Below are 21,811 nucleotides of genomic sequence, written 5' to 3' on the forward strand. Positions count from 1 at the left end.
AAACAACAGTCAAGGACCAGGTAATCAGACTGAGGAAGGGTGATGGGGAATTCACAAGCAACGACCAAGAGGTATGTCAGGAGCTCAACACGAGATTTAAAGAAGTATTTACAGTGGAAACCAGTAGGACTCCAGGAAATCAGAACAGGGGGGTACACCAGCAAGTGCTGGATGAGGTACATATAACCAAGGAGGAAGTGAAGAAGCTGCTATGCGAACTTGACACCTCAAAGGCGGTGGGACCAGACAACATCTCTCCGTGGGTCCTTAAAGAGGGAGCAGAGATATTGTGTGTGCCATTAACAAAGATCTTCAACACATCATTTGAAACTGGGCAACTCCCTGAGGTATGGAAGATGGCAAATGTAGTCCCAATTTTTAAAAAGGGAGACAGACATGAGGCACTAAACTACAGACCTGTATCACTAACGTGTATAGTATGCAAGGTCATGGAGAAGATCATCAGGAGGAGAGTGGTGGAGCACCTGGAAAGAAACAAGTGTATAATTGACAACCAGCATGGTTTCAGGGAAGGAAAATCCTGTGTCACAAACCTACTACAGTTTTATGACAAGGTGACAGAAGACAGGAGAGAGAGGGGTGGATCGACTGCATTTTTTTGGACTGCAAAAAGGCCTTCGACACAGTTCCTCACAAGAGGTTACTGAAAAAGCTAGAAGATCATTCACACATAACAGGAAAGGCACTGCAATGGATCAGAGAATACCTGACAGGGAGGCAACAACGAGTCATGGTACGTGACGAGGTGTCAGAGTGGGCGCTTGTGACAAGCGGGGTTCCACAGGGGTCAGTCCTAGGACCTGTGCTGTTCTTGGTATATGTGAACGACATAACGGAAGGGATAGACTCAGAAGTGTCCTTGTTTGCAGATGATGTGAAGTTAATGAGAAGAATCAAATCGGATGAGGATCAGGCAGGACTACAAAGAGACCTGGACAGGCTGCAAGCCTGGTCCAGCAACTGGCTCCTTGAGTTTAACCCTGCCAAATGCAAAGTCATGAAGATTGGGGAAGGGCAAAGAAGACCGCAGACACAATATAGTTTAGATGGCCAAAGACTGCAAACCTCACTCAAGGAAAAAGATCTGGGGGTGAGTATAACACCGAGCATATCTCCTGAGGCGCACATAAATCAGATAACTGCTGCAGCATACGGGCGCCTGGCAAACCTACGGATAGCGTTCCGATACCTCAGTAAGGAGTCGTTCAAGACCCTGTATACCATTTACGTCAGGCCCATACTGGAGTATGCAGCACCAGTTTGGAATCCACACCTAGTCAAGCACGTCAAGAAATTAGAGAAAGTGCAAAGGTTTGCAACAAGACTAGTCCCAGAGCTACGGGGATTGTCCTACGAAGAAAGGTTGAGGGAAATCGGCCTGACGACACTGGAGGCCAGGAGGGTCAGGGGAGAGATGATAACGACATATAAAATACTGCGCGGAATAGACAAGGTGGACAAAGACAGGATGTTCCAGAGATGGGACACAGACACAAGAGGTCACAATTGGAAGTTGAAGACTCAGATGAATCGAAGGGATGTTAGGAAGTATTTCTTCAGTCATAGAGTAGTCAAGTCGTGGAATAGTCTAGAAAGTGAAGTAGTGGAGGCGGGAACCATACATAGTTTTAAGGCGAGGTATGATATAGCTCATGTAGCAGGGAGAGAGAGGACCTAGTAGCAATCAGTGAAGAGGCGGGGCCAGGAGCTATGACTCGACCCCTGCAACCACAAATAGGTGAGTACAAATAGGTGAGTACACACACACACACACACACACACACACACACACGGACTCGGGGCCAGGAGCTCGGACTCGACCCCCGCAACCTCAACTAGGTGAGTACACACACACACACACACACACACACACACACACACTCACTCACTCACACACATTGCCAGACTGACACATACACTCCCCCCCTACCCCCCTCCCCCACCGACATCTCACTCCTTCACCTGATCCCTCCCCTCCCTCTTTCACCCTCCCCCTCCCCACCTCTCCTTCCTTCCCCCTCTCCCTCTCCCACTCACCCACTTGCTTCACTCTCCTTCCCACTCCCCCTCCCCACTGCTCTCCCACATAGCCACAGTTCCTCCTCTACCTCCCCTCCCACACTCTGACATACACAATACTAACCTAACATACAGAATTACATAGGTTTCCCACTCTGAGGCAATCAGGATAAAACAAAAATGGGTTGCCAGAGAGCAACAAGAAAAACCAAGGGACAGGAGGAGGAAACTGCAAAGGAAGATTGGGCAGCAGAGCTCACAAAAAGGGAACATGAATGGGAAAAGAAACTAGAAGAACTTAGCATGAGAATGGAAGAGAGGATAGACATGGAAAGCAGGAAGTGGGAGGTGCAAGTCAAAGCAGCAGAGGCCAGGATAGAGAGTTTAGAAGAGGAACTGAAAAATCTGAAACAGCCTAAAGAACTAAAGAACATTTTGGGATTGACAACAGAGACTGCTACCTCAGTCACAAATAAGGGGACTGTAGGGAAAGAAGGAGCAAAACTGCAGGGAGAAGCTCAATCAGTGGAGACTGTAGTAAATGAAAGAGCTAAGCTATATGTGGAGACCCTAACAGACCACAGCAGAGCCCAGGGAAAGCCGAGAAGGGAAAATGAAAGGCGACTGAGCTCAAGCACATTAGCTAGTGAAACTGAAGAAAGGAAAGCTGCAATGGAGGAAATCAAATTGAATGAGGGGATACACAGGGATATGCAGTGGGAGCATGAAAGGGTGAGGTCAGTCTTTGTGTATGGGCTACAGAAAGTTGAAGGGGAAACATATGAAGCAAGAAAACAAGGGGAAAAAAAGCAATTGAAAGCATTATGAAAGCAATAGGAGAAGACGACATGACCCAGCTGGAAAATTTTCGGAGAATAGGGGGGTTTGTAAAAAAAAGAACCCGGCCAGTGAAAGTGACCTTCAAGGAAGAATCGACTTGGAACAGGATCCTGCAGGAGAAAGCACGATTAAGGGACAGAGACAGAGAACTCAGGAAAATAAAGAGATTAGCCGAAGAGCCAGAAACGAATATGCACAGAAAAGAAGGGAGGCTCAGCGGCAATACGAAAATGACATAGCATCGAAAGTCAAGACTGACCCGAAGCTGCTGTACAGCCACATCAGGAGGAAAACAACAGTCAAGGACCAGGTAATCAGACTGAGGAAGGGTGATGGGGAATTCACAAGAAACGACCGGGAGGTATGTCAGGAACTCAACACAAGATTTAAATTAGTATTTACAGTGGAAACCAGTAGGACTCCAGGAAATCAGAGCAGGGGGGTGCACCAGCAAGTGCGGGATGAGGTACATATAACCAAGGAGGAGGTGAAGAAGCTGCTATGTGAACTTGACACCTCAAAGGCGGTGGGACCAGACAACATCTCTCCGTGGGTCCTTAAAGAGGGAGCAGAGACATTGTGTGTACCATTAACGAAGATCTTCAACACATCATTTGAAACTGGGCAACTCCCTGAGGTATGGAAGATGGCAAATGTAGTCCCAATTTTTAAAAAGGGAGATAGACATGAGGCACTAAACTACAGACCTGTATCATTAACGTGTATAGTATGCAAGGTCATGGAGAAGATCATCAGGAGAGTGGTGGAGCACCTGGAAAGAAACAAGTGAATAATTGACAACCAGCATGGTTTCAGGGAGGGAAAATCCTGTGTCACAAACCTATTAGAGTTTTATGACAAGTTGACAGAAGTAAGACAAGAGAGAGAGGGGTGGATCGACTACATTTTTTTGGACTGCAAGAAGGCCTTCGACACAGTTCCTCACAAGAGGTTACTGCAAAAGCTAGAAGATCAGGCACACATAACAGGAAAGGCACTGCAATGGATAAGAGAATACCTTACAGGGAGGCAACAACGAGTCATGGTACATGATGAGGTGTCAAAGTGGGCGCCTGTGACAAGTGGGGTTCCACAGGGGTCAGTCCTAGGACCTGTGCTGTTCTTGGTATATGTGAATGACATAACGGAAGGGATAGACTCAGAAGTGTCCTTGTTTGCGGACGATGTGAAGTTAATGAGAAGAATCAAATCGGATGAGGATTAGGCAGGACTACAAAGAGACCTGGACAGGCTACAAGCCTGGTCCAGCAACTGGCTCCTTGAGTTTAACCCCGCCAAATGCGAAGTCATGAAGATTGGGGAAGGGCAAAGAAGACCGCAGACACAATATAGTTTAGATGGCCAGAGTCTGCGAACCTCACTCAAGGAAAAAGATCTGGGGGTGACTATAACACCGAGGATATCTCCTGAGGCGTACATCAATCAGATAACTGCTGCAGCATACGGGCGCCTGGCAAACCTACGGATAGAGTTCCGATACCTCAGTAAGGAGTCGTTCAAGACTCTGTATACCATTTACGTCAGGCCCATACTGGAGTATGCAGCACCAGTTTGGAATCCACACCTAGTCAAGCACGTCAAGAAATTAGAGAAAGTGCAAAGGTTTGCAACAAGACTAGTCCCAGAGCTACAGGGATTGTCCTACGAAGAAAGGTTGAGGGAAATCGGCCTGACGACACTGGAGGCCAGGAGGGTCAGGGGAGACATGATAACGTCATATAAAATACTGCGCGGAATAGACAAGGTGGACAAAGACGGGATGTTCCAGAGATGGGACACAGACACAAGAGGTCACAATTGGAAGTTGAAGACTCAGATGAATCAAAGGGATGTTAGGAAGTATTTCTTCAGTCATAGAGTAGTCAAGCCATGGAATAGCCTAGAAAGTGAAGTAGTGGAGGCGGGAACCATACATAGTTTTAAGGCGAGGTATGATAAAGCTCATGGAGCAGGGAGAGAGAGGACCTAGTAGCAATCAGTGAAGAGGCGGGGCCAGGAGCTATGAATCGACCCCTGCAACCACAAATAGTTGAGTACAAATAGGTGAGTACACACACACACACACGGTAATGCATTATTTACAGCTAGCAAAGTCAGGGTATTTCTCCAGAATGGTCTGTAATATACCACTGTGGATAAAATACTTTGCCATTTCTTGAACACTTCTGAGTGAGTTGTTTCTAAATTCATTAATTTTATCGCACTCCAGCACATAATGATGCAGGGTGTGACAATAGTCCATCTGGCAAAGTTTACATTTCGTTTGGTCTACATCTGGTGGTGCTGATTTAACCTGCCAAAGATACTTGTAACCCAGCCGGAGCCGGGCGGTAGTGACATCCAAGAGTCTGCTTATTTTGTTGGATGCACCATAGACATGTGGCTCCTCCTGCATGATAGAATGATGATAGATGGACTGACTGGTGTCAATCTCCCTGAGTCTTAAGTCAATAAAATTCAGTTGAAGTTCTTTTCATATTATTGTTCTCAAACTACTACATGACAAGCCAAGATTGTAATCTACTCCCTCTTTGAAAGCATACAGCTTAGTCAATTTATCAGTTCTATCATGCATCCGAAGACCAATGTGAGATGGAATCCACAGCATGTGCACTCTGACTCCACTGTCCACAATCTTACCATACCTGTGTCTGGCTTCGGACACAAGCATGCCACAATTTATACTTAATGAGTTGAGAGCATTTTTGGATGACAGAGAATCAGTTACAATTAACCCTTTCAGGGTCCGTCCCATAGATCTACTGCTTTTCGGTGAGTGTCCAAACCGTAGATCTACGCCAAAATTCTAGCGCCATCAAATTTAGCGCGAAAGCGCTCATAGGCCTACATGTGAGAGAATGGGTCTGCACCATGGGTGTGCGCCATAAACAAAAAATCTAGGCGCCTGCATAGCATTGTGGGAATGCCGGCTCAGTCACCCTTGTTCACCATGCCTCGTCGCAAGTCAGCTCTCACTCCCCAGAAAATTGGGACTCTCCTCTTCCTGTCTGATAGTTCTGACACTGATGGAAGTGCAAATGAAGACGAATTCTACGGCTTTGATAAGTTAGTGACCGAAAATAATGACCAGGATATCGATAATAGTGCAGAAAACCCCGATGACCCTCGACCTTCTACCTCTGGTGTGGGCACTCGTGACTCACGGTCGGGTGTTCCTAAACCTAAGAGAAAACTAATATTTTCGCGTGGCCAGGCCTCTGACTTCAGTAATGACGATGATTCTGACATGGATTGTGATTTTATTGCGCTCGACGATCATTCGAGTAGTGATAGTGAGGAATCATATTCACCAGTGAAGCATCGGTATGTTCGCCGCCGCATGCGCTCGGGTAGTGTACCCTATGCTGTGCCCAGGGGACGGAGTACATCCCGGAGTACATCCCGTGGCCCTACACCCGTTTTAGGTAGTGATAGTGAGGATGATGTGGCTACACTTGGCATGGATGAGCCACAGGCATCAGTGGATGGTGTTAGTGGTGCTGGTGGTGGTAGTGGCACCGCCATGCGTGACTCACCGTGCCACGCGGGGACCCACGCTGCTGACTCGTCAGTTCAAGGACAAAGCGGAGCGTCAGCCACCAGCCCGCCACAACCACAACCACCCGTACAACCAGCCTATGATGTCCAGTATCCACCACAAAACCGTACGTGGGATTGGCAGCAAAATCCCAATTTTGTTCCCAAGCCTCACCACTCTGATGACTCTCAAAGTGGAATTCTACATACCTGTCCCCTTGGAACCACGGCCAATGAACTGGAATTCTTTGAATTATTCTTTGACCAGCCATTGATGGAAATTATTGCCAGGGAAAGTAATAAGTATTTTCAGTACACCATGGCAAATACGATCTTATCACCACAGTCAAGACTACACAGGTGGAAAGAGACGACTGTTGCAGAAATGTATTTGCTTTTTGCAACAATAATGCTTATGCCTCACGTCTATAAGCATAATATAAAAGCATACTGGTCCACAGATCGGCTAATTTCTACCCCATCCTTCAGTGAAATAATAGCAGTGAACAGGTTTATCTTACTGTTACGTATGTTGCACTTCTCTGACAAAACCAGGCCTGACAGAAGTGACAGGTTATACAAGATTAGAAATGTTTTCATGTATCTCAAACAAAAGTTCAGGATATACTTTTATCCATTCAAGAATCTTGTAATTGACGAGTCTTTGATTTTGTTCAAAGGTAGACTGTCATTCAAGCAGTATATACCGAGCAAGAGGAACCGCTTTGGTATAAAATTGTTTGTACTCTGTGATTGTGACAGTGGCCTGGTGTTGGATATTGTTGTATACACGGGTAGTAAAACATTGAAAGATACCAAGATGTTATTGGGTATCTCAGGTGACGTAGTGAGAAACATGATGGCACCTTATCTTGGTAAGGGCCATACATTATATACCGATAACTGGTACACAAGCCCATTACTCAGTGATTTCATGTGAGTGAACAAGACAGATGTGTATGGCACAGTGCGTTCTAATCGTAAACATATGCCCAGGCTCAACGCAGGTGCTCGTGGTGATGACGTGCAGGTGTTTACTGCCAATGACATCATGGCATTACGGTGGCATGACAAACGAGATGTCACATTGTTGACAACCATTCACCGTAATGAAATGCAAGACAGTGGCAAAGTTGATCGAGTGACTAATAAACGTATTCGAAAACCAGTGTCAGTGATTGATTATACACAAAACATGCGCTTGGTTGACAAGTGTGACATGCAGATTGGTTTTGTTGACTGTGTTCGTAAGAGTTACAAGTGGTACATGAAACTTTTCTTCCACCTCATGGACATTTGAATGCTCAATGCATATAATATGTACCAAATAAAGACTGGTAACAGACCACCGTATGGTGAATTTTGTTTGTCTGTTGTCAGACAACTCATAATGAAGTACCAGGTAACAACACCTGCAATACAACATGGTCCTCGAATTCATCACGATATACCCAAGCGTTTGAGGAGAGAAGGTGATCATTTCATAATACAGCTTCCTTCAACTCAAAACAAATTTGCTCAGAAGAGATGCATTGTCTGTGCACAAACAAAGTGACGGCAACAAAGACGCAAAGACACTCGGTTTATGTGTGAGGAATGTAAGGTGAGGCCCTCTGTGCATGGTGCCTTGTTTCAAGGAGTTCCACAAGCTCCAGCAGTTCTAAAACCATGTCCAGTGATTGTAAATATGTAAATATATGATAGAACATTAGTATTATACAAGATTTGTGCATGTTTATTGTAATAAACAACAGTGGTAAACAATAATATGATAATAACTTTAGTGCGGTTATTGTGTTCAATACAGTGAGTTTATATATATCAATTATATACAGTATTGGTCTCTCAGGCCCTAAATGTTAGTAGGAATAGAAAAAAATTGGAAAAGAAAAGAAAAAACAACTAAAACAACAAAATAATATAATACGCGTATGTGGAATTCGTCGATGTTGCCACCACCACATCATTTTCTATAAACTTCTTGGCACTGTATCTCGGTAAGTACTGATCAGATTCTAATTTTTTTTGTTTTATTACCTTCACAAAAATATGCTCTTTAATTCTGTAAGAAAAAATAATTTTTTTTTTTCAAAATTTCTTGGACACTGGTGCGTGACTTCAGATTTTGGCCTTGGACCCTGAAAGGGTTAAGCTGTCAATTTTATATACGTAGATGCATTTCAGTGCAAGGAGTATGGCAAACAGTTCTGTCTGAAGGGTAGAGGCCCAATTATTGATGCGTGCTCCAAATTCTTTAAGAGAGCCATCACTCTGTACGACAACAGCAGCACTACCAGCTGCACCAGTGGATTGGTGAACAGAACCATCAACGTAAATAATTTGCTAGAGTGTGTGCTGTGTGACTACGTTATCAATACAGCTTAAGGCATCATGTTTGGCTTCAAGGCGAAGTTTTGGTTGTGATTTAAGTAGTACTTTAGGGGGAAATGGAGGAATGGTAGATTGGAATGGGGTAATATCCCATGGAGCGGAGAAGTGCCGCTGTTGCCTTACTTGACATAGATCATGTAGCTGGTTCATGTGGAGGTCGATTCCAGTTTTTTCGATCCATCTGGAGGAGTGTTCCCCAGTGCTGAGGAAAGTTTGGAGGGCTTCTGTGCAGGGGTTTGAATGGGCTTGCCTGAGAATATTAACCCAATTTGGATATTTCTTTCAGTAACACGATCTCTGATGCTTGGAATATCAAGTTCTTTTTGCATATTTAAAATTTTGGCAGTACGAGGGGATCCTAAAATGATCCTCATTGCTTCGTTCTGCAGTTTTTCCAGCCCTCCAAGTTTCCAGTCAGACACAAGAGCAAGTAGTGGTGCAGCATAATCAACCAATGATCTAATATAAGCAAGATACATCATTTTCACAATTTTAATATTAGCACCATACCTGGGGTGAAACCCAGCCACAACTCTAAGTGCTCTTAGTCTTTCTTTGTATTGGCGACAAAGTCTTGTTACAACAGGTCCAAGTAGTGGAACCTCAAAGCCTAGATACCTGTATCTGCTTACATATTCTAGAAGAGACCCATCATGCAATTGGATCTGACGAACTGTGCCTCTCTGTCGAGGAGGATGCCTATTGAGTATCTTTGTTTTATCAGTAGAAATTATCAACCCCAGGTCCTGACACGAGGCTAGTACATGATCAAGAATGTTTTGGGTGTTGGAGAATCCGGTGGTGTGAATCATTATATCATAAGCAAAACTAATCATATAATGATGGGGCTGACTAGGCATAGCATTAAGTAATGCATTAATTAGAATATTGAACAGTGTGGGACTGAGCACACCTCCCTGTGGGGTTCCTAATTCAAAGCCTTTAGTTACACTTCTATGTCCCTGGAACAACACAGACGACTTTCTGTTGGACAGGTAGCCTTTATCCCTTTGAGGGTCGACAGGCCCTCTCCGAAACTCGTTCTCAGGGTCAACCAAATATCAAAAAAAAAAAATTATTTTTTCTTATGAAAAAATAGAGTTTTTTTTTCTAAACATTATAGGATAAACAAAAAAAATTTAACATCAATACTTACGGAGATATGGATGCATGAAGTTTGCAGAAAATGAGCCGCGTATGGCAACAGCGGCGACTGCCGCTCACCCGGTAAACTTTAGTTTACTTGTATTTGAAGGTTTGTTGTTTTTTTCACTATTTTATTTTTTCACATAACTTATGTGGCCTATGAGACCAAAGTAAGGTGCAATGTACATATATACACTCGTTGTATACAACACAATAAGCACACAAACATAATTATCAATATATTGTTTACAAAACTTGTTTACAAAAACAAACAATACAAAAAATTGTTTATTATTATTGTTCTATAATATATATACCAATATACAGTCACTGAACATATTCCTATTAGTTCTGCAGCTTGTGGAACTCTGAAACATGGTGTCATACACAATGGTGTTTTATCTTTCTCCCTCATTCTATCTCTTTCAATCTGTCTCTCTCTTTCTATCTGTCTGTCTATCTCTGTCTCACAGGTACACATAAATACAAGTATACATAGTATAAATTACCTAGGATAACCCAAGAAATCCAGACAAAGTGCTATACTCTGCTTGAAGATATGAGTAAAAGTGATGACACAGTCTTGTGGCTCTCTGAGACAGAGAGCTAGACGGATAGACAGAGAGCTTGACAGACAGACAAATAGACAGACAGAAATGTTAGTGTACCAGTACCAGTGTACTAGTGTTCCACCCTCCTCCTCCTCTTCTTCCTCTTCCTCCTCTTCCCCCTACTCTTCCTCCTCTTCCCCCTACTCTTCCTCATACTCTTCCTCTTCCTCCTCTTCCTCTTCCTCCTACTCTTCCTCTTCCTCCTCCTCCTCTTCCTCCTCCTCCTCCTCTTCTTCCTCTTCCTCCTCCTCCTCTTCTTCCTCTTCCTCCTCTTCCCCCTAATCTTCCTCCTACTATTCCTCTTCCTCCTCCTCTTCCTCTTATTCCTCTTCCTCCTACTCTTCCTCTTCCTCCTCCTCCTCTTCTTCCTCTTCCCCCTACTCTTCCTCCTTCTCCTTCTCCTCCTCGTCCATAGTGTAAATTACAAGGAGTCGGCAGCTGTCAAAGTGACATATTGGCTCATTACTCTTTCCCCCTCCGGCCTGTCAAAACAATGGGGTCGGATGCTGCTTCCCCTCCTCCATTCTATCTAATTATCTTTCTCCCTCATTCTATCTGTCTGTCTATCTCTGTCTCACAGGTACACATAAATACAAGTATACATAGTATAAATTACCTAGGATAACCCAAGAAACCCAGACAAAGTGCTATACTCTGCTTGAAGATGTGAGTAAAAGTGATGACGCAGTCTTGTGGCTCTCTGAGACAGAGAGCTAGATGGATAGACAGGGAGCTTGACAGACAGGCAAATAGACAGACAGAAATGTTAGTATACCAGCAAAAACAAAGGGAGGGCGATGTTCATCTCATCTTTTGGCATCAGCTCTACCCTCATTTACCCTCATCAAACGTCAGCACTTATCAGATGTTATCTCCCCTTATCTTGTTACTGTCATGGGTGAACATTTATTATTACATATTATTATTATTACCTATTATTATTATGTATTATTATTATTATGTATTATTATTATTATGTATTATTATTATGTATTATTGTTATCATTACGTATTCTTCTTCTTCCTCCTCCTCCTCCTCCTCTTCCTCCTCCTCTTCTTCCTCCTCCTCCTCCTCTTCTTCTTCCTCCTCCTCCTCCTCTGCCTCCTCCTCCTCTGCCTCCTCCTCCTCTTGCCTCCTCCTCCTCTTGCCTCCTCCTCCTCTGCTTCCTCCTCCTCTGCCTCCTCCTTCTCCTCCATTCTTGGAACAAGTTTGAAGAGCTTGTAGTTCATAATCACTATCATTATCATCACCAATGCTCACATCTGAGTCTGGGATTTTGGAAAATAGGAGTTTCCTCTTTGATTCTGGTACAACTGAACGACGGCCCAGCACCAGAGGTGGAAGGCTGTGGGTTGTCTGGGTTTTCCTCACTATTACCCATATTATGGTCATTAGTTTCGGTCAAAACCTCACCAGAACCTTGAAACTCATCTTCACTGTCACTTCCATCTGTATTAGAACTGTCACTGGGGAACAAAAGTGTCCCAATTCGCCGAGGAGTGAGGAACTTCTTACCCCAGGGCACGGTGGAAATTGTGTACTATGATGGCATTCCCACAATGCACCACTGGGTCCCAGATTTTTTTCCTACTGCGCACACCCACCACACAGACCCATTCTCTCACATCTAGGCTTATCAGCCTTTTCCTGCAAGATTTGAGGCCGCTAGAATTTATGCGTACTAGTACGTCAAAAACCCCTACGCGTAAGACGTACTAGTACGACCAAAACCCTCAAAGGGTTAATCCAGCGGAGAAGCCATCCTCCAACATCCATTCTGGCAAGTTCACTAATGATTACATGTTGGTTGGCTACATCAAAAGCGGATTTAAGGTCAAGGAAGGTAGTGTATGAGCTGTCAGTGTGCAGGGTGAGAAAGGTGGCTATGCAATGATGCACGCTCCTTCCATGCATGAAACCATGTAACCGGGGAGACAAAAATTGTTTGATTCTGTATATGAGACGATTAAGAATCATTCTCTCAAATGTTTTACACAAGCAGCTAGTAAGAGATATTGGGCGAAATGCATTTTGTTGATTGGGCTTAGGAATTGGAATGATGAGGCTGTTGGTCCAAGATTGAGGGAGCTCCCCAGTTACATAGCTCATGTTATATAATTCAAGTAATGGATTACCTGGTACTCGACACAACAATCTGAGTATGTTGTAAGTAATACCATCCTCACCAGGCAACGTGGAGTTGCCCTTAGTTAGTACTGCATCAAGTTCATAATTAGTGAATGGAATGTTGCAGTCATCTTCCTTGCTGAGCATAAAGCAAACAAGTCTCTCTCTTGCATCATATTTGTCATTTAATTTTTCCTGTGTGGTACTGGGAAGATTGTCATAGCTAGATGTAGCAGCAGAGCTCATCGTTAGACGAAATTATCGTTAGCTGAATTACTTTTCCCCATAAGAAATAATGGAAATCAAATCAATCCATTCCTGACACCCCAAAGTATGAAAAAAAAAAAAAAAATTTACCACATGAAATATACATTTTTATACACACAAAAAGAAGAAATGCACAGTTACTACTGTACTAAATAAAGAATACATGGCACTTACCTTTATTGAAGATCTGGTGATGATTGATGGGATGGGAGGAAGGGAGATGGTGGAAGTAGTTGTTGTTTGGAAGGGGAATCCCATTCCATGAGGACTTGAGGTAGCAAGTCCTTTTCCGGGGTTACTTCCCTTCTTCTTTTACTGTCACTAGGACCAGCTTGAGAGTCACTGGACCTCTGTCACACAACAAATCTGTCCATACAGCTCTGTACCTCGCGTTCCTTTAAGATTTGCCTAAAATGGGCCACAACCTTGTCATTGTAATAGTCACCAGCACAGCTTGCAATAGCTGTGTTAGGGTGATTTTCATCCATAAAGGTTTGCAGTTCAACCAACTTTGCACACATTTCCTTAATCTTTGAAAAAGGCAACTTCTTCAATTTCTCTCTCCCTTCCTCTGAAGCAGTTTCCTCAGGTCTGGCCTCTTGCTGTTGCAGATGCTCTTGCAGCTCATCAGTGGTTAGTTCTTCATCGTCCTCCTCCACCAATTCTTCCACATCCTCCCCACTAACCTCCAACCCCATGGACTTCTCCATTGCCACAACAGATTCCACAACTGGCATAGGCTTCTCAGGGTTAGCCCCAAATCCTTCAAAATCCCTCTCTTCTACACATTCTGTCCACAATTTCCTCCAAGCAGAGTTCAAGGTTCTCTTAGTCACTCCCTCCCAAGCCTTACCTATAAGGTTTACACATACACATACTAAAGTGATCTTTCCAAAACTCTCTTAGGGTCAATTGAGTGTCTGAGGTCACTTCAAAACACTTTTGAAACATAGCTTTTGTGTACAGTTTATTGAAGTTTGAGATGACTTGCTGGTCCATGGGCTGCAGGAGAGGAGTGGTATTAGCTCATGTCCTCAGAAATCCACTCTGCCAAGTCTGAAGGATGAATAGGAGCATTGTCTAATACCAGGAGCCATTTAAGATCCAATTTATTTTCCAGGAAGTAATTTTTCACAGTGGGAGCAAATGCATGGTGTAACCAGTCACAGAAAAGGCCCCTAGTGACCCATGCCTTACTGTTTGCCCTCCACATCACACACAAATTAGCCTTGAAGACACTGATTTTCCTGAACACTCTGGGAGTTTCAGAGTGATACACCAATAAAGGCTTCACTTTGCAATCACCACTAGCATTACCACACAACAAAAGAGTAAGCCTGTCTTTCATAGGCTTATGTCCTGGGAGTGCCTTTTCCTCCTGAGTAATGTAGGTCCTGTTTGGTATTTTCTTCCAAAACAGGCCTGTTTTATCACAATTAAACACTTGTTGGGGTTTCAATCCTTCAGCCTCTATGTACTCCTTGAATTCCTGCACATATTTTTCAACCGTTTTTTTTTGTCCGAACTGGCAGCCTCACCATACCTTATTACACTATGTACGCCACTACGATTCTTAAATCTCTCAAACCAACCTTTGCTGGCCTTAAATTCACTCATATCATCACTAGTTGCAGGTGCAGGCATTTTTTTAATTAAATTGTCATGCAAGTTCCTAGCCTTTTCACGTATGATCGCTTGAGAGATGCTATTTCCTGATACCTGTTTTTCGTTTATCTACACCAATAACAGTCTCTCAACATCTTCGAGTACTTGTGATCTCTGTTTTGAAAACAAACTTGCACCTTTTGCAAGAACAGCTTCCTGATTGCTGTTCTGTTGGCCAAGATAGTAGCGATGGTTGATTGGGGTTTGGTACACAATCTGGCCAGCTCTGAGACATGCACTCCACTTTCGTACTTTGCAATTATCTCTTTCTTCATTTCCATATTAATTCTCACCCTTTTTACCACAGGGTTGGCACTAGAAGCTTTCTTGGGGCCCATGGTGACTTATTTTGCAGTTACAAGCACTGAAAACACTGTGATAATATGAAATGTACCAAAAGTATGCGTAGATGCGACTACACTGGTTGGCTTGTAAACACTGGCACACACGGGGCAGCTGAGGTGCGCTCAAGCCACACGTGGACGCATACCGGACGAATTACGTTGGGCGAGTTTTTTATCGTTAGCCAGGCCAAAATTTTTAGCTCAAATGCTTCGTTGGGTGGACTTAACGTTATGTGATGCGTTCATTAGCCGAGGGTCCACTGTATATACATCAAACACGGTGGCTCGTAAGACATATATATATGACTGAAACAGTCAAAGGGTTAAGACTACAAATATTTTAAGGTAATTAAGGAATGTACTGTACATGTATTTTATCGCTCCAGGGAGGTTTAATTAAATGAAGTATATAACGTGTGGGTGGAGTGGGCTGACCTGGCTGGCTACCATACTTCCCAAACCTGACTTCCCACTAATTAAACTCACTTCTCACCCTACATTAACCCCTTCAGGGTCCAAGGCCAAAATCTGAAGTGGTGCTCCAGTGTCCAAGAAATTTTGAAAAAGAAAAAAAAAAAAAAAAATTTTCTTACATAATTAAAGAGCATATTTTTGTGAAGTTAATAAGACAAAAAAAAAATTCTGATCAGTACTTACTGAGATACAGTACCAAGAAGTTTGTCAAAAATGATGTGGTGGCGGCAACATTGACGAATTCCACATACGCGCATTACAATATTTTGCGGTTTTCATAGTTTTTTCTTTTCTTTTCCAATATTTTTCTATTCCTACTAACATTTGGGGCCTGAGAGACCAATACTGTATATAATGCATATATATAAACTCACTGTATTGAACACAATAACCACACTAAAGTTATTATCATATTATTGTTTACCACTGTTATTACAATAAACATGCACAAATCTTGTATAATACTAATGTTCTATCATATATTTACATATTTACAATCACTGGACATGGTTTTAGAACTGCTGGAGCTTGTGGAACTCCTTGAAACAAGGCACCATGCACAGAGGCCCCTTACATTCCTCACACATAAACCGAGTGTCTTTGCGTCTTTGTTGCCGTCGTTTTGCTTGTGCACAGACGATGCATCTCTTCTGAGAAAATTTCTTTCAAGTTGAAGGAAGTTGTATTATGAAATGATCACCTTCCCTCCTCAAACGCTTGGGTATATCCTGAGTAATTCGAGGACCATGTTGTATAGCAGGTGTTCTTACCTGGTACTTCATTATGAGTTGTTAGACAACAGACAAACAAAATTCACCATACGGTGGTCTGTTGCCAGTCTTTACTTGGTACATATTATATGCATTGAGCATTGAAATGTCCATGAGATGGAAGAAAAGTTTCATGTACCACTTGTAACTCTTAGGAACACAGTCAACAAAACCAATCTGCATGTCACACTTGTCAACCAAGCGCATGTTTTGTGTATAATCAATCACTGTCACTGGTTTTCGAATACGTTCATTAGTCACTCAATCAACTTTGCCACTGTCTTGCATTTCATTACGGTGAATGGTTGTCAACAATGTGACATCTCGTTTGTCATGCCACCGTAATGCCATGATGTCATTGGCAGTAAACACCTGCACGTCATCACCACAAGCACCTGCGTTGAGCCTGGGCATATGTTTACGATTAGAACGCACTGTGCCACACACATCTGTCTTGTTCACTCGCATGAAATCACTGAGTAATGGGCTTGTGTACCAGTTATCAGTATATAATGAATGCCCCTTACCAAGATAAGGTGCCATCATGTTTCTCACTATGTCACCTGAGATACCCAATAACATCTTGGTATCTTTCAATGTTTTACTACCCGTGTATACAACAATATCCAACACCAGGCCACTGTCACAATCACAGAGTACAAACAGTTTTATACCAAAGTGTTTCCTCTTGCTCGGTATATACTGCTTGAATGACAGTCTACCTTTGAACAAAATCAAAGACTCATCAATTACAAGATTCTTGAATGGATAAAAGTATATGCTGAACTTTTGTTTGAGATACATGAAAACATTTCTAATCTTGTATAACCTGTCACTTCTGTCAGGCCTGGTTTTGTCAGAGAAGTGCAACATAGGTAAGAGTAAGATAAACCTGTTCACTGGTATGATTTCACTGAAGACTGGGGTAGAAATTAGCCGATCTGTGGACCAGTATGCTTTTATATTATGCTTATAGACATGAGGCATAAGCATTATTGTTGCAAAAAGCAAATACATTTCTGCAACAGTCGTCTCTTTCCACCTGTGTAGTCATGACTGTGGTGATATGATCGTATTTGCCATGGTGTACTCAAAATACTTATTACTTTCCCTGACAATAGTTTCCATCAATGGCTGGTCAAAGAATAATTCAAAGAATTCCAGTTCATTGGCCGTGGTTCCAAGGGGACAGGTAGGTAGAATTCCACTTTGAGAGTCATCAAAGTGGTGAGGCTTGGGAACAAAATTGGGATTTTGCTGCCAATCCCACATACGGTTTGCTGGTGGATACTGGACATCATAGGCTGATTGTGCAGGTGGTTGTGGTTGTGGTGGGCTGGTGGCTGACGCTCCGCTTTGTCCTTGAACTGACGAGTCAGCAGCGTGGGTCCCACCCTGGGCTGGTGAGTCACGCATGGCGGTGCCACTACCATCACCACTAACACCATCCACTGGTGCCTGTGGTCTATCCATGCCAAGTGTAGCCACATCATCCTCACTATCACTACCTAAAACTGGTGTAGGGCCACGGGATGTACACCGAGATGTACTCCGGGATGTACTCCGGGATGTACTCCGTCCCCTGGGCACAGCATAGGGTACACTACCCGAGCGCATGCGGCGGCGAACATACCGACACTTCACTGGTGAATATGATTCCTCACTATCACTACTCGAATGATCGTTGAGCGCAATAAAATCACAATCCACGTCACTATCATCATCATTACTGAAGTCATAGGCCTGGCCACGCGAAAATATTAGTTTTCTCTTGCGTTGAGGAACGACCGACCGTGAGTCGCGAGTGCCCACACCAGAGGTAGAAGGTTGAGGATCGTCAGGGTTTTCTGCACTATTATCGATATCCTGGTCATTCTTTTCGGTCACTAACTTATCAAAGCCGTAGAATTCGTCTTCATTTCCACTTCCATCAGTGTCAGAACTATCAGATAGGAAGAGGAGAGTCCCAATTTTCCGGGGAGTGAGAGCTGACTTGCGACGAGGCATGGTGAACAAGGGTAACTGAGCCGGCGTTCCCACAATGCTATGCGGGCGCCTAGATTTTTTGTTTATGGCGCACACCCACCACGCAGACCCGTTCTCTCACATGTAGGCTTATGAGTGCTTTCGCGCTAAATTTGACGGCGCTAGAATTTTGGCGTAGATCTACTGTTTGGACACTCAATGTGAAGCCGTAGATCTACGGGACGGACCCTGAAAGGGTTAAGACTACAAATATTTTAAGGTAAGTAATGGGTGTACTGTTTGTGTATTTTACTTTTTATTGTTTTAAATCCCTAGTTCTACTGCTAACATTATATATGTTAGTGTAAACTTGTTACCTGGCATTTATATGCATGTGTAAGTGGAAAGAATGGAAATCTGCTTTCCGACAGTAGCCTGGAACCTAACCTGCCGTATAAGTGGGGCCCTACTGTATGTATTTATCCGTGTTATGTGTATGGAACACTATAGTTATTCTTTAAAAAATGCATTTTTTTGTGAATATTTTTGTAGGTCTGGAACGGATTAATTGTAATTACATTATTTCTTATGGGAAATATTGCTTCGAAATTAGGATATTTCGACTTTAGTCCTAGCTCCTGGAAAGGATTAACAACGAAACTTGGGGTTCCACTGTACTTGTACAAAACTTAATGAATATTATTACTATTGTGAAGACAATTTTCTTAGCTTGAATATGAAGTCCAGATGATTTGTTAGGAACTCATTTACAAGAATATACAGCGTCTCCTCACTTAGTGACGTACTCGCTTACTGACAACTTGGACTTATGACGAGCTCTCTGACAAGTATGCATACCTAAATAATGTATATGAGATCCGATTTCCTCTATTCTGTTTATTACAATATACAGTACACTACTGTATAAACATTTAAAAATATACTAAAAATGTTATAAATGGTGCAACAGTGACATTAAAACAATATTAAAGATGGATGACACAAACCCACTACCATTATAGTATGCTCCTTGCTTACCAACGAATTCATTTACCAACGTGGTCTTAGGAATGCAACTCCGTCGTTAAGTGAGGAGAGGCTGTATATTTTTTGTTTTATAGCAAAGTGAATGAGGTTTCTTTTTAATGGAGAGATATGAAATCTGAACCTCCCAGTTTGTCTAACAAGTGTGCTTTGACTTCACTATATGAGCTAGCTGTTGTTTCTCCACTTGATCTGCTTGCTCATATAGATCAGTAAACTAAATATCAATGAGTGAATATTACACACACAGGTGTAGTCTTGTGGCATGTACACCTGCTGGTAGCACAATAACCACGGCAGCAGTGAGGAGCAAACGAAAGTAGCAATGAGTAAATACTTACATATACAGTATTTCCTTCATGCGAGTAGTAAGAAGCAACTACGTACAATGCTGGGAGCAAGGGGCTAGTAACTCCTTCTCCTGTATACACTACTAAATTTAAAAAGAGAAACTCATTTTTTTTTAGGTCACCCTGCCTCAGTGGGATATGGCCAGTCTGTTGAAAACAACAAAACATTTCCTTCACCAAAATAGCATGCAAATATATGTACAATGTATATACATTATGTACAAAGCAAGTATGCAAGCAACAGAGACAGTGAGAAATGTAGGCAACCAGACTTGAGGAAAGCTTGTCAAGGTTGCTCCAAGAGTCTCCAATGTTGTTTCACAACTTTGGTGATCTCCCTTGTGATTGGCTAGGTTGAGCCAAGGTGCTAGCATAACAAGGGGGCCCTGCCTGTTATACTCTTAGCAGCTGGTTCACTGGTCAGGAGTGCATGCCTGTAAGGGTGTGTGACATACAGCAAATAAAATGTAATGAACTCTTAGCATGCCACAGCGAATGTTCCTCTTTTCAATCTTTTCAGTGAGAGAACCTATTTGCATTTAAACAAGTTTTAACCTTTTGCATTTCTAGTTGATTTCCCTGGCATTTAATAGACTGCTTAATTCTTAAGTGCGCTAGATCAACACATCTTGCTTAGTTTGTTGGTAGGCAACAGTCTTCACTAGCTTAATAAGTTTACTAGAATAAGAGGTATAATGTACAGTGAAGGCCACATGTTTTTAATTCAAGCACTTTATCTTCAGTTTCTTATAAGTAATGAAATTATGAGGCTTGGTTGACAATGGTAGTGGTGAGGGAGAGGTCAGCCCCCAGGCTGCAGCAGGAAGATGCTGTTTAAGAAATATACTTTATCCACCAGTGGTCATCTGCAACTATTGTTAGTGATAGTTATCTGATGTTATTCTTTACTCATGGACCAGGTGATTAATGCTTGAGGTGCAATGTTTACCTTAATCTGTATTAGTTCAGGTACAATTTGCCTGGTAGTTGGAATGAGATACCAGGTTTGGGCATATATGCCTAGCTTTTGGTAAAATTGGGTTTGTTTTTAGTTATTTTTACAGTTACAGATTTTTGCCAGATGTCTTGTTATTAGGCCATTCTAGAAAACCCAGTTAATCTGAAGACATGCAATAGTGTTGGTCCCACTATACTATGGTACACTCCCTATTTTACCTCAATGGATAATGTTGTGTCTCCAGACAAGCCTAAACACACCACCATATACTGAAAATAAAAACATAACATACCTTTTAAGAAGTCTTGACACAAGCACGGGATCCACACCATTTTCAGGAACAGCCAGACAGAGAGCAAAGAGAGCCTTGGCTTCAAGATATGAAGAATTGAGTGCTATCACTCCTAAGGTAAGAAGGAAACTAGACACTCGATTTACACCTTCATCAGATTTGAAGTCTTGTGAAACTGTGCCCTGTTTCAAAGATCAAAAGAGAAAATACACAAATTAAATTTCTACTGACATATTTAACATATACAGGAGCTAGTAACTCCTTCTCCTGTACAAATTACTAAATGTAAAAAGAAAGACTTCTGTTTCATTTTCAGGGTCATCCTGCCTCAGTGGGATATAACTAGTTTGTTAAAAAAACATTTAAAATATAACAAAAAAAAATCATTACAAATAAACTTATATTAAAAGGAATGAAGTCGGCTGCTGAATTCAACCCTTTCAGGGTCCATCCAATAGATCTACGGTTTTGAACATAAAAACATAAGACAGAAGGAACAATGCAGCAGGACTACTGACCCATGCAAAGCAGGTCCATGTTCCCCCTCCCCCCAGATTAACCTAATGACCCACCTAGTCAGGTCACTTCCACTTAAGGAAGGAGCACGGCATCAGACCTAGTAGCACAAGCTAGTCAAATCCAACTCACACCCACTCATGTATTTATCTAGCCTAATTTTAACCCTTTCAGGGTCCAAGCCCAAAATCTGAAGTGGTACCCCAGTGTCCAAGAAATTTTGAAGAAAAAAAAAAAAATTCTTACAGAATTAAAGATATTTTTGTGAAGGTAATACGTAAAACAAAACAAAAAAATTCTGATCAGTACTTACTGAGATACAGCGGCGGGAAGTTGACCCAAAATGACCCGGTGGCGGCAACATCAGAGACTTCCGCAAAATCACATTTCTTTATTTTATGTTTTTTATACTTTTTTTTCAATTTTTTTTCTCATTCTAATAACATTTGTGG

At 42.4% G+C, this 21,811-nt stretch overlaps 1 protein-coding gene across 4 annotated transcripts in view; it reads right to left on the minus strand.

Annotated features, from left to right (window-relative positions):
- The window catches only part of tefu (Serine/threonine-protein kinase tefu), an 844,515-nt gene that overhangs the window by 437,013 nt on the left and 385,691 nt on the right, over positions 1 to 21,811 (minus strand). For all 4 annotated transcript variants that reach the window (XM_070083426.1, XM_070083425.1, XM_070083427.1 and 1 more), the window contains exon 25: positions 20,844 to 21,025. In XM_070083426.1, the coding sequence (XP_069939527.1) occupies positions 20,844 to 21,025 (182 nt within the window). The remainder of the gene's footprint in view (positions 1 to 20,843; positions 21,026 to 21,811) is intronic.

The sequence above is a fragment of the Cherax quadricarinatus genome, chromosome 9 (genome assembly GCF_038502225.1).
Source record: "Cherax quadricarinatus isolate ZL_2023a chromosome 9, ASM3850222v1, whole genome shotgun sequence".
In the NCBI taxonomy this organism is placed as follows: Eukaryota; Metazoa; Arthropoda; class Malacostraca; order Decapoda; family Parastacidae; genus Cherax; species Cherax quadricarinatus.